The 17,115-nt window shown below is 39.5% G+C and overlaps 1 protein-coding gene across 12 annotated transcripts in view; it reads right to left on the bottom strand.

Annotated features, from left to right (window-relative positions):
* The window catches only part of RALGAPA2 (Ral GTPase activating protein catalytic subunit alpha 2), a 426,648-nt gene that overhangs the window by 356,142 nt on the left and 53,391 nt on the right, over nt 1–17,115 (bottom strand). For all 12 annotated transcript variants that reach the window (XR_013157020.1, XM_077114762.1, XM_077114723.1 and 9 more), the window contains one exon: nt 4,607–4,664. Coding sequence is in view for 11 of the 12 variants with exons in the window: in XM_077114762.1 (XP_076970877.1) it covers nt 4,607–4,664 (58 nt within the window). In the remaining variant the exon portion in view is untranslated. The remainder of the gene's footprint in view (nt 1–4,606; nt 4,665–17,115) is intronic.

Here is a 17,115-nt window from a genome sequence, read left to right as displayed (position 1 = left end):
TCTTTAGCTGGAGAGAGGCAAATGTTCAAAAAAATGATCATGGTGATGAACACACAGCTATGCGATGATATTGTGAGCCACTGATTGTATATCATACATAGAATGTTTGTATATCAAGAATGTTTGTATATTTGTTTGTTGTTTACAATAACAATATTTTTAAAAAGTTAAAATTAAAATTAAAAAAGAAGGAATATGCCCCTGGGAGAGCTTCATGAAAAAAGAAGCCTGAGAGAAAGTTAGCAGACATCACCACATTCACCAACTGCCTTTCCAGTTGAAAAAGAAACCCTGAACATCATCAGCATTCTTAAACCAAGGTATCCCTTCCCTGGATGCCTTAGATTGGTCAATTCTATAGACTTGCTTTAATTTGAACATTTTCACAGCCTAGAACTATAAACTTGTGATTTAATAAATTCCCCTTCTTAAAAGCCCTTCTGTTTCTGGTATATCGCATTCTGGCAGCCAACTAACTAGAAAACCACAACCCATTCAACTCTCCTATCTGGCCTGTGCAGAAAACAGAAAGGTCATGGAGGATGACAGTGGATTATCATAAACTTAACCAGGTGGCGACTCCAATTGCAGCTGCTGTTTCAGATGTGCTATCATTGCTTAAGTAAATCAATTTATCCCCTGGTTCCTGGTATATAGTTATTGATATGGCAAGTGCTTTTTTCTCAATAGCTGTTAAAAAGGACCACCAGAAATAATTTGCATTCAGCTGGCAAGGCCAGCAGTATATCTTTGCTATCCTGCATCAGGGACATATCAACTCCCCAGTCTTACGTCATAATCGTGTCCACAGGGACCTTGATCGTTTCTCCCTTCCACAAGACATTACACTGGTCCATATAGTGATGTTATCATGCTGAATAGACCTAGGTAGCAAGAAGTAGCAATGACTCTAGACTTATTGGTAAGGTATCTGTGAATCAGAGGATGGGAGATAAATCCAACAAAAATACAGGGACTTCTACCTCAGTGAAATTTTTAGATGTCCAGTGGGGTGGGGCATGTCAAAATATTCCTACTAAAGCGAAGGTCCCTCCTACAACCAAAAAAGAGGCAAAACGCCTAGTTGGCTTGTTTGGATTTTGGAGACAACATAGTCCTCACTTGGGTGTGCTACTCCAGCCCACTTACAAGTAACAGGAAAAACTACTAGTTTCGAGCGGGGACCTGAACAAGAGGAGGCTCTGAGACAGGTCCAGGCTACTGTGCAAGCTCCTATGCCACATGAGCCATATGATCCAGCAGATCGAATGGTGCTGGAAGTTTCAATGGCAAATACAGATCCTGTCTGATGTCTTTGGCAAGCCCCTATAATTGAATCACAACCCAGGCCCTTAGGATTTTGGAGTAAAACCTTACCATCCTCTACAGATAACTACTCTCCTTTTGAGAAACAGCTTGTAGCCTGCTACTGGGCCAAAGACTGAATGCTTAACCATGGGTCACCAAGTTACCCCAAGACCTGAGTTGCCTATCATGAGCTGGGTGTTGTCTGATCCCCGAAGCCATGAAGTTGGGTGTGCACAGCAGCACCCCATCATAAAATAGAAATGATATATAAGAACTAGGGCTCAAACAGGTCCTGAAAGCACAAGTAAGTTATATGAGGAAGTTGCCCAAATACCCATGGCCCCTCACTCCTGCCACATTACCTTCTCCTTCCCAACCCAGAGCTATGGCCTCTTAGGGAGCTCCTTATAGTCAGCTGACTAAGAAAGAGAACATTTGGGCATGGTTTACAGTTAGTTCTGCATGATATGCAGGGACCACCGAGAAGTGGATAGCTGCAGACTACAACCCCTTTCTGGGATATCCTTACAGGACAGTGGCAAGCAGAAATCTTCCCAGTGGGAGGAACTCTGAGCAGTGCACCTGGTTGTTCATTTTGCTTGGAAGGAGAACTGGCCAGAGATGCATTTGTGTACTGACTCATGGGCTGTTGCTAATGGTTTGGCTGGATGGTCAGGAACTTAAAAGAAGCATGATCGGAAAATTGGCAATAAAGAGGTCTGGGAAAGAGGTATATAGATAGATTTTTCTTACTAGGCAAAAAACATGAAGATATTTGTATCCCAGGTGAATGCTCACCAGACGGTGACTTCAGCAGAGGAAGGTTTTAACAATCAAGTGGATAAGATGACCCATCAGGTGGATACAAGTCATCCTCTTTCCTCAGCCCCTTCTGCATTGTCCAGTGGGTTCAAGAAACAAAGTGGGCATGGTAGTAAGGATAGAGATTATGCATGGGCTCAGCAACATGGACTTGCACTTACCAAGGCCAACCTGCCCAAACTGCCAGTAGCAGAGGCCCATACTCTGTCCCCAGTATGGCTCCATTCCCTAAGGTGATCAGCTTGCTACCTGGTGGCAGATTGATTACATTGGACAACTTCCATCATGGAATTCCATACAGCATTACTTCTCATCAAGGAACCCACTTAACAGTAAATGATGTGCAGGAATAAGCACATGCTCATGGAATTCCCTGGTCTTACCAATTTCTCCATCATCCAGAGGCAGTTGGTGGAATGGCCTTTTGAAGAGCCAATTATGGTGCCAACCAGGTGACAATAACTTGCAGGGCTGGAGCAATATTCTTCAGGAGGCTGTGTATGCTCTGAATTAGTGTCCACTCTATGGTGCTGGTTATCCCATAACCAGGATTCACAGGTCCAGGAATCAAGGGGTGGAATGGGAGTGGCACCACTCACTATCACCCCTAGATCAACAGAAAAATTGTTGCTTCCCGTCCCTGAAATTTCAAGCTCTGCTGGTCTACAGGTTAAAAATGTCCTACCACCAAGACCCAACAATGATTCCACTGAACTGGAATTTAAGACTGCCACCTGGCCACTTTGGGCTTCTCATGGGTCTGAATCAACAGGAAATTGGGCTGGAGTAACTGATCCTGATTATCAAGGGGAAAACAGGACTGCAGTTACACAATTGTAAGAGGTAAAGAAGAGTTTTCCTGGAATACAGGAGAGCCTTTAGGGCATCTCTTAATACTACCATGCCCTGTGATGAATGTCAATGGAAAACAGCATCAACCCAATCCAGGCAAGAATATCAATGGCCCAGAAACTTCAGGAATGAAGGTCTGGGTCACCCCATCAAACAAAGAACCACAGTCAGCTAAAGGTGCCTGCTGAGAGTAAAGGGAACATGGAATGGGTAGTAGAAGAAGATAGTGATAAATATGAACTATGATCACAAGATGAGTTATAGAAACTAGGACTGTGATGATATGAATATTTTCTGCTTGTTTGTTATGAGTATGTTTGTACATAAAAAAAATATCTTGTTTTCTACTTATCATATGACATAATTTGTATTGTTTATATTATAGTATTTAAGTCATAGGAGATCAAGTTTAAGAATGAATGTTATCTAAGGACTTGCACCTTAGATAATCTAAAGAGATTTAGAGCATTTTCGTTGCATGCACAACAGTTAAGTTTTGTTAGGTGACACATATGTCTGTTACTGTGTTTATTTAGAGATTAAGTATGCTTTAAGATGATGTGTATAGCTGCCAAATTGACAAGAGGTGGAGTGTGATGGTTAGGTTCAGGTGTCAACTTGGCCAGATGGTGGTCCCCAGCTATCTATTCAGGCAAGCACTGGCCTAACTGTTATTGCAAGGATATTTTGTGGCTAGTTAATAAATCAGAAGGCTGGTTTATTAAATCATCAGGCAGTTGACTGTAATTGTGACTGATTACATCTATGATCAACTAAGTGTGTTTCACCTGCAAGGATTTAATCCAATCAGTTGAAGATTTTTAAGAAGGAAGAAAGAATTTTCACTTACTCAGCCAGTCAGCCTCTCCTGTAGATTTCATCAAGGAACAACATTGGAATTGCCATCCTTATGGCCTGCCCTATGGATTTTGGGCTCTTGCATCCCCATGGTAGTGTGAGACACTTTTATAAATCCATATTTACAGATATCTTCTATTGATTCTGTTTCTCTAGAGAACTCTGACTGATACAGTAACTTTCCTTTTGGGGGTGGGGGGTGGGGGATGGTGCATGGTCTAGGAATTGAACCCAGGTCTCCTGTATGGAAGGCCAGAATTCTACCATTAAACCACCCATGTACCCTACAGTAACTTTCTTTTAAGTTTCTTGCTGCCACATCCTAAACCATTCAATTAGAATAATTCTGAGTTAATGATAAAGACTTGAAGGAAGAGATGTTTTTGTAAGGAACCTGCAATATTATTTAAGAAAAATACATCAGAATTTCTCAAACTCTATATGCACAGAAATCCCATGGGCTCTTGTTAAAAATGTAGACTGGTGGTAGATATATTGGGGCCTCAGATGCTGTGGTTCTAACAAGCACTTGGCTGAGGCCAATGCTGCTAGTCTATGAACCACACTGAGTAGTCCCTTTAGAGCAGAAGATAATAATTTCATGGTCCTCCAAAGTCTAGAAACATTGGTCTCAGTTTTAATTAGCTAACATTCTTTGCTATAAGCTATTTGAGTGGTAATAATTATATAAAACATTACAACATTACCAGAAATTCATTGGAAGTGAAGTAATTCACATTACTATAAAAAATTTAATTGTTCTTACCTATACTCTGGTAATGCCAGCGAAAGAAAATCCGTTCAGGTAGAAATTGCAGTATTTTCTATAAAATAAAGACAATAATAAGATATAAAAAGAAAATAAAAACAAGTTGATAGGCCCATATTACTTGCTAAATGTTTCAGAGAAGAAAAAAAAAAAAGTTTGTAAAAGCATAAAGATTGCGCTTTAACTGTACCCCTATGGAACTGTTTCTTTTACTTGTCCCAGGCAAGCTTCCCTCCCCCAATGTATTAAAGAGATAATTGTCCTAAGTTTAACTTCCTCCAAAGAAAACAAGAAAGGGAAAGACAAAGCCTACAACGATTTTATCTTAATCAAATCACAGGTATTTTTTAAATATTACAAGAATAATTTCCCAAATGCCAGATCCCAGCTTTCTCCTCTTTCTTCTGATTCTTCTCATTTCTTTTATAACCATTATTAGCCTCAGAACAAGGAGCAGAGTTGGGAAAAAAGGTGTACCATGAAGGGTATGAGATCATAAGCAATTCAGTGGGCTAAGAAAATGAAATGAGTAGCAAGGATGTCCTGGAATTAATGGCTCAAAATAAGTTTTAGGATTGTTTTATGTATTTTCCCCATTGATACATAAATAAAGAACAAATGTACAAGAGCATGTAGATCATAAAAGCAGCTCTCCATGTGACCACCCCCCACCCTCCCAAAAAACAACGAGACTGATTTTTTCTCTTGCTCCAGAGTAAGTTTTGGCAATTTGGGAATAATAAGACTCTTTGTACTTTTCTGCAACCACCTTTTTTAAAAAATATAGAAAACCCAAAAACTGGTCAAAATGCATTTCTTGGCATTGACAATATATTATTATTTTACTATGAAAATCCCCATTCTAGGTATTCCTACCCTAATACTCTAACATTTTGAAAAATTAAGACCAAAATATATATATCATATTTCCTGAAAAAGTACATTTCTGGGAAAATAATAAACTAGTTTCTCCATCTAAGCCAACTTAGGTTTTGTTTTCTTGTCTTAACTTTTCATCTGGGTCAGTAACACACAGGACAACAAAGGAATCAGTAAGAACTGTTCCTGGGAAAAGCCACAGCAGGTAAACTTACACCAAATGTAGATAAGTAAATTGCTTCTGCATCCTTTCCCTCAGGCTGGACTGCTCTCTACCTTAATACACAGCGGTGCCTCTGGCCAACCAGGTCTCACGTCAAGAGCCTTTTCTGAGTGTTCTATCTTGGGGAGTCTAGCTCCCTCCAGGCATCATGCACTTCTTCCATTCCTGGTCCTATGGCTCTCCTAGTCCTCTTTCCATCAGAGAGGATCCTGTTAGTTTACTCATTTGTCAGCCTTATTCCCTCCACCAGAATACGAGTTCCATGGGAGCAGGGACAGTTCTGCCTGTTCCCCTGAAGTGCCCCCGAGGCCTAGAACATGTTAGGCACACAGTAGGTGTTCAATTAGTACTCAGTAAATGAATGTTAAATGGCGTTTACTTGTGAAATCTGTAGGCAATCTTGATCTTTGCCATGGTCCTACATAGGTGATCACATTCACAAAGGTGATCTCTCCCCTACTTTCCATTTCAGCCTTGCCCTAGAACATGTTGGTTTATCTTTTAAGCTCATTACCCTCAAAGGTATTGTTCTAGTTTGCCAGCTGCAGGAACGGAATGGCTTTTTAAAAAGGGAATTTAATAAGTTGCTAGTTTACAGTTCTAAGGCCGAGAAAATGTCCCAATTAAAACAAGTCTATAAAAATGTCCACTCTAAGGCATCCAGGGAAAGATACCTTCGTTCAAGAAGGCCGATGAAGTTCAGGGTTTCTCTCTCAAGTGAGAAGCCACATGGTGAACACAGTCAGAGTTTCTCTCTCATCTGGAAAGGCACATGGTGAATGCAGTCAGAGTTCCTTGCCCATGGTGAGCATGGCATCATCTGCTAGCTGCTTCTCTGGGCTCCCTGTTTCATGAAGCTCCCTGGGAGGCATGTTCCTTCTTCATCTCCAAAGATCACTGGCTGGTGGACTCTATTTCTCGTGGTTACGTCGTTCTGCTCTGCTCTCTCTGAATCGCTCTCATTCTCCAAAATGTTTCCTCTTTTATAGGACTCCAGAAACTTATCAAGACCCACCCAAATGGGTGGAGACATGTCGTCACCTAATCCAGCTGAACAACCACTCTTGATTAAATCACACCTCCAGGGAGATGATCTGATTACAGTTTCAAACATACAGTATTGAATGGGGATTATTCTGCCTTTATGAAATGGGATTTAGATTAAAACATGGCTTTTCTAGGGGTCATACATCCTTTCAAACCAGCACAGGTATCCTAGATCTTGTTTTACTATGCGATAATGCTGACTTATATTCAAGCACACCTACATAAGCACACACACACATGCAATCCCATTCAGTGAAGAATATCTACACATTAAGTACCAGGCTTGGCATCTGAAGTGTGGCAATAAAATAAGTATGAATTAAATATCTAGTCCTTCTTATTCCTGAGGGATTTATAATTAGTAGGCAAGAGAGATGGTGAAGAAAAGAGTATCATTTAGCCAAAATACAAAAATAAAAAGCCTTTTTTTATATCTGAGGTACTATACCCTTTCTCAGTCAGGGCTTCATGGAATATTTCCTGGAGAAGAGGATGCTTGAACTGAGACTCAGGGGATTAATTAAATTGTCCCAGTGGAGAACAAGAACAGAAGGAAGAGCATTTGGGGGGGGGGAGGGGGGGATGAGGCAATGAAAGCCTGGTGCCTTAAAAGAAGAGGGGCAGCAGGCGAGGTTCAGCTTGGCACGTGGGTGTGTGAGAAAGAGAGGAGTAGGTTTGGAGAAGAGGGCAAAGCTGGGGTGGGGGAGCAGTGCATAATGTTCTCATGGAAACAGTGCACAGTCTCAACAGGCTCCAAGTGGATGTGGGTTTGAGATGACTAAGAAGAGAGACAGAGATGCCAATAAGGAAGAAACTGTTGCATTGCAGATGAGGAATGAAATGGCCTGGACCAAGGTCAGCAGAGTAAAGAGAAGAAGCATATAATAGTGATCTTCAGGAGGTGAGATTGTTGGGATGGGCAGATAGACTCACTGTGGGAAGTAAAGTAAATAGAAGATTCAAGAACACCTCCCCTCACACCCAAAAGCTTAGAAGATAGCAAAACTTTTATCTAAGACATCAAATCCAGAAGATTTGAGGAAATTGAGGAAAATAAGCATGTCAAGTTTGGTTCTGAGTGTCCAGGATTTTGAAGTATCAATAGGCTGAGGTGTTAGTGGAGGTGTTCTCCTAGGCAATTGGATATAGGGTCTGGAATGCAGAAGCAAATTTTGGATGGTAATGGGATAGAGTTGGCAGGTGAAGAAGTGTGTATATGATGTATGTTGGAGAGATAGCTTCAAATGAGAAGACTGGAGGAAACCCTGGAGATACAGCATTGAAAGAGTTCTGCTAAGAAATTAAGGACAAAGAAGGTAAGGCAGAAGACAAGTGCACACAATTTAAAGAGGAAATTTCTAAGGTGCCAGGTGTTTTTAAGCTTGTTTTAAAAATTAGAAATACTTATCACTATTTAGCTGGACAACTAGTTAGAAAAACTTAATATTGCAGGAAACTGGGAAAATCAATAGCATATACCAAAATGGCTTCAGCATTAAATAAAGTGGGCACCTGGAGAACCCACAACCTTTGTCAGCCAGATACCAATGTCAGGCAGGAAGGATCTAATATAAATTGTGCTAAGACAAATGGTTATTTGGGGGGAAAATTAAAGGTTTTCACTTTGCAATATGTACCAACATGAATTTTATATCAACAACACCCAAAAGGAGCTAATTATAAAAATTGTATCATTATGTTTTGTTAACAACAGTTAAAAGAAATCAGAATAATTTTTTAAGCAAGTTCTTTATAGAATATTTTAACATGAACCCATGCAAACACAGCCCTACCAACTGAACCCAAAGAACTGGCTACAGACTAAGGAGAAGCATCATAAGCAAAGAGGCTAATGCAAGAAAACCAATGACTCTGGAACTGAGAATAAAGACTAAGGTCTCAGCAGTCAGGCTGCTGCCAAACAAGCCATGAGTGAGCCCCAGATAAGTACAATTTGCAGGCGGGGGTCTTAGATTTATCAAACTCAACAGAGAAAGGCAGATTCTATTTCTCCCTAAGTTTTATAATTCTTTAATTCATACTTTCTCTTCACCAAAAAATTTACTATATAGCTTAGGGTAATAGCCTTGACTATTTATTAATAATAATTGCAACAGGTTGAGTTCTCTGGGAAACAGATGCTAAGATGGAGTTGGGAATGCACATAGTTTATTAGGGAAGAGAGTCTGTGAAAGAGACATGGGGAAGCAAGACTGGACAGGAAGCCTCAGCCCACAGTGCAGACCTGACAAGTCTCTGCCAGCCAATTGGGAGCACAGGCACGAAGACAGCTTGTTGAAGGAATCCCACATGGCAGAAATGGCCAGGTTGGGTACTGTCACTTTGTCTAGCCATTGGCTGGGGGCCACAATGAGAAGAGTATGACCAGAGCTGGAGAGCTGAAGGTGTTAAAAACCGGAGGTCATCAAGTTAGCCCTCTCCTTGCAGCTGGGCGCAAATTCTTTCTTGAAGGGGAACCTAAAAAAGATAACTTCATGTCTACCACTATAATCTTCAAATTATTAAACTGAATACTTAAATTAGATTAAGAATCTTAGTACTCAGTGACATGCACCCTACTGCAGGTTGGTCTGTGTGGCAGGATCTCTTGGTGGGCACTGCTTCTCACTGTGGGCTGCCGCTTTGCGTCGGTGGAGACCTGAGTCCATGAGGTCCATATTGTACTCCTCCGAAAACTCTGTGTAGTTCACACCACCTGAGCAAATAACACAGAGGTGACTTGAGTGTCCTACTTTCTCATCCATTCTTCTTCAAAGAGGCTCTGTTTCTCTAAACTACCCTTGACGGCAGGTGCCCCAGCTATGCTCCAGTATCATCTTCTAAATCTGTCACATAAAGTTTCATATAGGAGATTGCTAACAAAACTTCTTTAAGAACTCAGGATAAATCTTATCTTGGACGAGATGGATGCCTGACATTCCCACTGTTCTTCAGATCTTTACTTTAGTTAGGAGACAACTTGGCACTGAATCATGCTTTTTAGCCTCTCAGAATAATATAAGTCTTCTTGATTTAGTTTTCTTTAATTAGCATGCAACAAAGGAAAACATTTCTTTAATATCAAGAAAAACAATGAGTACAGCAAGATGACATGTATAAAGATGCTTGAGTACAGGAAGATGACATGCATAAAGATGTCAGTCTGCCACAGAAGTAGTTTCCAACTTGTTCTGAGGTCAGGCTTATCATCACTACTTTGGAGAAAAGTTCTCAGATTTCTACAAAATGGATGGACTTTACAAGCACTCAAAAATAGACTCAGTAAGATTTGGATATGAAGCACCATGCCCAGCATCTGAGCTACTAAGAACATTCCAAAGGGTGGGCCACGGTGGCTCAGAAAGGCAAAGTTCTCGCCTGCCTTGCCAGAGACCCAGGTTCAATTCTCAGTGCCTGTCCGTGAAAAAAAAAAGAAAAGAATATTCCCAAATGGACAGAATCTCATACAACAATTCAGAGGCTGACATATTACCCACATGGAAGCTTCTTTTTGCACCCAAATATAGCAATGGCCACTCTGTTATGCATTAAAGTCTACAAGATAAGTAAAAAGAAAGTCCCACATAGTAGTCTATGTCTAAATGCTAAGCCTGTCCCTTAGAAAGTCCCAGAAGAAGCCTACATTCTCTGAGGCAACTTCTATCTGGCATTTCTTCTACTGAAGCCAATATTATAACCCATACAACTATGAATGCCACATAAGCTATTGATATCTTATTTGCGGTTTCATGGGAGAGTTTTTTAAAAATTCAGGAAAGCCACACTGTGTGAATAAATATTACTTTTCTGAAAAAACACACGGCTCTCTGTAATGCTCACTGCTCAGCTGCATCTACATGATAATCCATTACAGCACACTTGAAATCAAACTTAAGTGATCAGCACATGAGGGAATTGCATATCTTTTAACTGATTATCCATAGCACTTTTTTCTTCAGCACCAACTGCATGACCAGAATAATGTGAAATGTAAGCTGCAGTTTAGACAAGATGTGCTAGTCCACATTAAAACTACTGGACTTACTTTGTGTACAATTTTTTTTTCAAATTATTACCAAATGACTATATATCCCAGTAGATTCCCATTCGATTATAGTTCCACTTAGAAAGGTAAGACAGTGAATATGGAGGAAAACATTACAGACAAACTCACGTAAGGTGAGCGACTGAAATCATGACCGACTGAAATCATGACCGACTGAAATCATGACCAATTGAGCCTGCTTTGCCCCAAAGTAGGAAAGGCAGGAAAAGTATCTCTCCCCTAATCAGCAGCACAATACAAGGGGGTTGGATAAAGAAAATGCTGTCTGAGAAGAAAATAGGCTTGGTTTAAAAAAACAATAGAGTTAATTACTTGACTTTTTGAGTAACTAGCATTCAGAAAACCTGAGAACTGAATAGTGCAGTTTAAAGAAAACTGACTAGACTGTGAATGCTTGAGCTAGCAACGTATTCTAGTTTCAGCATCATCTATATGCAAAACAGCCAATGGCCAGGAGATGCTTCACAAAGACCTACGGAGTTGAAAGGGCAACTTGTTCCTCACCTGTCTTGAGCCTGACTACATATCTCCATTAAAAATGACTCAATTTTCTGATGTAGACACAATAATTTCATTGAACTCTGAATATCACCACATTTATGCAACCTTAAAATTCAAGAAAAATATAACTAAAATGAATACCCACATAATCTTTAAAACAAGATGACTACATTTTTAGCTAAAAAGCAATGCTTGCCGCCTTTTACTACCAACAGTCCCTCAGAGTACAGTACATTACCTGATCACTAGCCATGCTATTACCAAGTAAGGAAACACAGATTCACCTGGGCACATCTTTTTCAAATTTTTAAGGCCAAACTCAAGCATCACCTCCTCTGAGGAGCCTGCATGCCTCACCAAAGCAATTACACTCTCCTTCACAGTTCTTGGCACACCCTCAGATCATAGTGAGCACAGGGCCCACTTTCACCATTAGATGTTGGATTCCTTAAAAGAAGGGATCCTCTATTAACCATTCTGTATCCCCAATATCAAGAGAGGTGCCTGGTATATACTGTTTCGTAATAAGTACACATGCAATAATAAAGGAATGGGTGAAAACAAAAAATAAGGAAGTAAAGGGAGTTCTAAGTTTAGCTCAGGTTCCATCAAACACAAGAAAATGTCCAAGTATAAGGTTCTCCTACTCTACCATGGTAGACACAAAGAACCTGGTAAGTAGGCACTAGATAAACATAACTGAGAATGGAGTTTTGTTTCCATACATTATGGTAAATCTCAGTACTTGATTAGACCATGACTTGAGGGGTAATGATTTTCTTGGCTAAAGAGAAAATGAATAAAAACATTTCAAAAAATATATTTAAAATATAAGGCAAAGCCACTATGGAAGACTGTTTGGTGGTTCCTCAGGAAACTAAATATCGGGCTACCCTATGACCCAGCCATAGTACTACTTGGTATATACCCAGAAGAGCTGAAATCAATGACACAAACAGATATTTGCACACCGATGTTCACAGCAGCATTATTCACAATCACCAAAAGATGGAAACAAACCAAATGTCCATCAACAGATGAGTGGATCAACAAAATGTGGTATATACATACGATGGAATGTTATGCAGCAGTAAAACAAAATGACATCCTGAAGCATGACAAGATGAATGAGCCTTGAGGACATAATGCTGAGAGAAATTAGCCAAACACAAAAGGACAGATGCTGCATGATTCCACTTTTATGACCAGTATAACGGTGTAATCAGAGACTGTTCTAATTTGCTAGCTGTGAGAATGCAGTATATCAGAAACAGAATGGCTTTTAAAAAGTGGAGTTTAATAAGTTGCTAGATTACAGTTCTAAGGCCGAGAAAATGTCCCAATTAAAACAAGTCTATATAAATGTCCAATCTAAGGCATCCAGGGTGGAAGATACCTTGGTTCAAGAAAGCCAATGAAGTTCATAGTTTCTTTCTCAAGTAGAAGGGCACATGGCGAACACAGCCAGTGTTTCTCTCTCATCTGGAAAGGCACATGGTGAACATGGTCAGGGTTCGTCTCTCATCTGGAAGGGCACATGGTGAACATGGCATCATCTGCTAGCCTCTTCTGCTGGCATCCTGATTCATGAAGCTCCCCGGGAAGAGTTTTCCTTCTTCATCTCCAAAGGTCGCTGGCTGGTGGACTCTGCTTCTCACTGCTGTCGTTCTGCTCTGCTCTCTCTGAATCGCTCTCATTCTCCAAAATGTTTCCTCTTTTATAGGACTTCAGAAACTAATCAAGACCTACCCACATGGGTGGAGACATGTCATCACCTAATCCAGCTTAACAACCACTCTTGACTAAATCACATCTCCAGGGAGATGATCTGATTACAGTTTCAAATACACAGTATTTAATAGGGATTATTCTGCCTTTACAAAATGGGATTTTGATTAAAACATGGCTTTTCTAGGGGACATACACCCTTTCAAACCAGCACAGAGACTTATAATATAGAACACGGGGGACTTAGAGATACATAGAAGCTAGAGGCAGGTGAACTGTTAGCTAATGAGGTTGAACTCCAATGCAAGGGAACAGACAGGAGTGAAGGTGATTCTCTAGTGGGTCTAGAAGTAATATTACCATATTGAAGATGAACAAGATTGAAAGGGATTGTAGAGACCTATGTGTCCCACTAACTCACACTAGAAATATGGATGAGTTCTTGTAAGAATTACTTCAAAAATATGATTCTTGTATAAAGAGTGTTTAAGTCCAGGGTACAGGGGGAAACTGCTATTGCATGCTATGAGCTATTTTCAAAGGAAACCATCAGCACTACTACAGCAACAGCAGAGGTAAATAATGGGGTGAAGGACAAAAGTTAAGAGGAGGCTAGGATTTCCCATTTAGTGAGGGTGTATTTATTGATTTTCTGTCTCTTGGGAACATGAAATTATCTAAAATTGAGAACGTTGATGGATTGTGGACTTTGCGCCCTCTACATGATGCTCAATGAATGCAGGTGGCTGAAGGATGCACTGATGGAGAAGTAGAATGGCAAGCAATGGGGTATACTTATGAACAAAGACTGAGCTGCTACAAAAAGGAACAATGTCCTGAGGCATGCAACGATATGAATGAACATGTGGGACATGTGGTAACACAAAATAAACCAGAAACAAAAAAACAGCAATGGTATGAACACCTTTAGAAAATGCTTGTAAGAAAACAGGGGCCTACACTGCAAGCTTTTAAAGCAGAATACACATTAAGTCCAGAGTGGTGATTATTATTTCTGGATTTTGAGAGGCTGTTTTATATACATAACCTGATATTTAGAGATAAGAACGAAGCCGAACAGGGTTAAAGTAATTCTGAACATAGGGGTAAGGAAAACAGTGTCTTTATTTTAGAACCACACATACTCTTTGAGATTAATGGAAGAAAGATTTATTTGATTTGGAACTGAAATTTTTTGTAGTGCATAATCTAATTCAACCTATCTGTATCTAATTCATTTGAACAACTGAAACACAGAGAGCACAGAATGAGAAAGAGGTCCTTTAATCCAGAAGTCCTTTAATATTGTAATGCCTGGGAACATCCTAGAGTATTAACCAGATAATCAAAAAATATTGGCAAACTTCCTGAGGGAGGGGAGAAAGACTGTGGCACTAATAAACCTTACCATCAGGGAATCCCCTGATACTGTGTCAAACTTCAGGGACACCCAAATCAACAGACCATGCCCTAAATCATGAGTCTTACTCTTGTGAAGCTTATGTAGGTAGCAGTGAAGCTTAGACTACCAATAGGAATGCCTAAGAGTTACTTCTGGAGGACCTTCGTTTTCGCTCAGTTGTGGCCTCAGTCTCTCTAAGCCCAACTCTGCAAGTGAAATCACTGCCCTCCCCTGTATGTGGGACATGACATCCAGGGGTGAAAAGGTGGTGATGTGAGAAAGGACTCCCAGGGATGAATCCAGACCTGGCACTGTGGGATCAACAATTACATCCTGACTAAATGGGGGAAAAGAAGTGTAATTAATAAAGTATCAGTGACAGAGAGAGTTCAAATAGAGTCAAGAGGCTACTCTGGAGGTTGCTCTTATGCAAGCTTCAGGTAGACCTTGCTACCTATCATAACATGCCAACCCCCAACCAGGACCATTCCAACCAATTCTAAAGAACACCTAGGGCAATTTATAAGATTCCACAAGGGTTCCAGGCACCAGAGTAACCTGCCAGAAACCTACAACTTCCAGATGGGTCCCTGGTCCAGATAAGTCCTGAAATACAGTCCAGCCTCTCCAGAACATCAGATAGGTTCATCTCCTTACCCCATGTTAGTGACAGACCCTTCCAATATAAAAAATTTAGAATTGCCATAGATCGAACAATGCCAAAGAGAGGTATAGAAAGATCAAAGGTGATGGTGGAATTACACATAGAAGATAGGACTTAACAAATGACTATGAACGCTGAATCGTTAAATTGATATCTCTTTTATTGTTTAGTATTTTAGAGCAGCTAGAAGTAAAACCTAAAATTGAGAAATTATAACCCATATTAATGTCTGAACTATGTTCTACAATTAATTGTGGTGTTGTGCTTGGAAATTTATAGTTTTTTTGTATATATGCTATTGTTCACAAAAAAAGAAGGAAAAAAAAGTTGATTGTGATGATAAAAAAATATTAAAGCCCTCTAGCCTCCTATATTCTGGGGCAACTAGAAGGAAAAATATGAGACGATCGTATGGTAGCCCATGACAAACTCTGGGATCTGCCCTGTAGTTACTTTTTGAAGAGTGCTTTGAAAACTAATGCTTTTTTATTCTTTGCTTTGTATATATGTTACACTATACAACAAAAAATGTTTAAAAACAATGTAAGGCAAAGAGCAGGCCATGGTGGCACAGCAGACAGAGTTCTTTTCTTGTCTGCCATACCAGAGACAGGTTCGATTCCCAGTGCCTGCTCATGCAAAAAAAAAAATATTTATATATATATATATATATTATATATATAAGGCAGTGACATCTCAAGGAAACATGGCACTGAAAACATAATTAAAAAGGGAGGGATATCTAATTTCTCCATCGTGAATTTTAGCAATCAACTAACATTAAAATGTTGGAAAACCTGAATAAGCAATGAAAACTAGAGAGCATAGAGAGTCCCATTTCCAAGTAAAATAATGAGAGAAATTACCACTTAAAGTGCAGATGAAGCTGTAAAGAGGCATGAGGCATGGAAAGAAGGTGACTTAAAAGTAGAACATACCTAGAATGATAGTACAGCTAGAAAGGAGCAAAAACTCCTCCTTCTGAAATAGATTTGTTGAAAAAATAGAGTCATTTTTTTAAATTTCTGATTCATGTTCTTAAAAGATTCAACAAAACAGAGAACCTTTCCTAGGACATAGGAAAATAAAGGAATAAATAACACTCTGGAAACAGATATAAAATACTAGACAGAGATGAAGAGCATGGCAGCCATGAATCTAGAAAGCCCAACTCAAATCCCCCCATCAGTACCTGCCCTGGGGATACTGCATATCACAAGGTATCCTTAGAATGAAATAAGTTAAAAGACAAAGATAAACGCCTAGGAATGTCATGTATAAAGTTTGTAATTCAATATGTAATTTAAAATCCTATATAAATCTAAACTGAAAAAGCAGGTTATCCACAGAGAACAAAAACCAGCTGGACTTAGTCTTTTCCTCTGCAAAATTCCAGAAGACAGTGTAGTCTATTGATCAATGTAGAAAAAGCAGAGTAGAACAGGCACCAGAATACACAGATGCAAAAAGTCCCAGGGCAGGCGAAGCGCCTACATAAGAATCCAGTCTATGATAAAGATAGCTAAAGCAGACTATAGCTACTTCAAAAAACAAACACAATTCAGAGTTTTGAGGGGTAAAAAAAGAACCATGATTCAAGAATTATATAGCCAGCTATATATATTTGAGTTAAAAGAAAGATATTCTAGAACTGGAAAGCATATCGTCCACATACCTCACTTCCCCAAAACACAATATGCTTCAAATTCTAACAAATAAAGAAATTAATCAAAATAAACAATCCAAAAACAAGGGTGGGAGAGTATAAATATGTGATAGTGAGCCATATTTACATAATCAGAGTTAATATGGTTATAAGGAAAAAAAAACTGTAAATCCCCAAAACAACTAATGTAAGAGAAATAACACTCAAAAAATCATGATACAGTCTGATTTTAAAAGGCTCGGTTATATTTTTTAAAATAGCTGAGAAATGAGAAAGGTGCAAAAGATAGATGGGGTTGATACTGCTTTATTTTTTATATGGGTAATCAGA

This window comes from Tamandua tetradactyla, chromosome 1 (genome assembly GCF_023851605.1).
Source record: "Tamandua tetradactyla isolate mTamTet1 chromosome 1, mTamTet1.pri, whole genome shotgun sequence".
NCBI classification, from domain to species: Eukaryota; Metazoa; Chordata; class Mammalia; order Pilosa; family Myrmecophagidae; genus Tamandua; species Tamandua tetradactyla.
The sequence above is the reverse complement of the archived record's forward strand: the minus strand, read 5'-3'. Positions and strand labels throughout refer to the sequence as shown.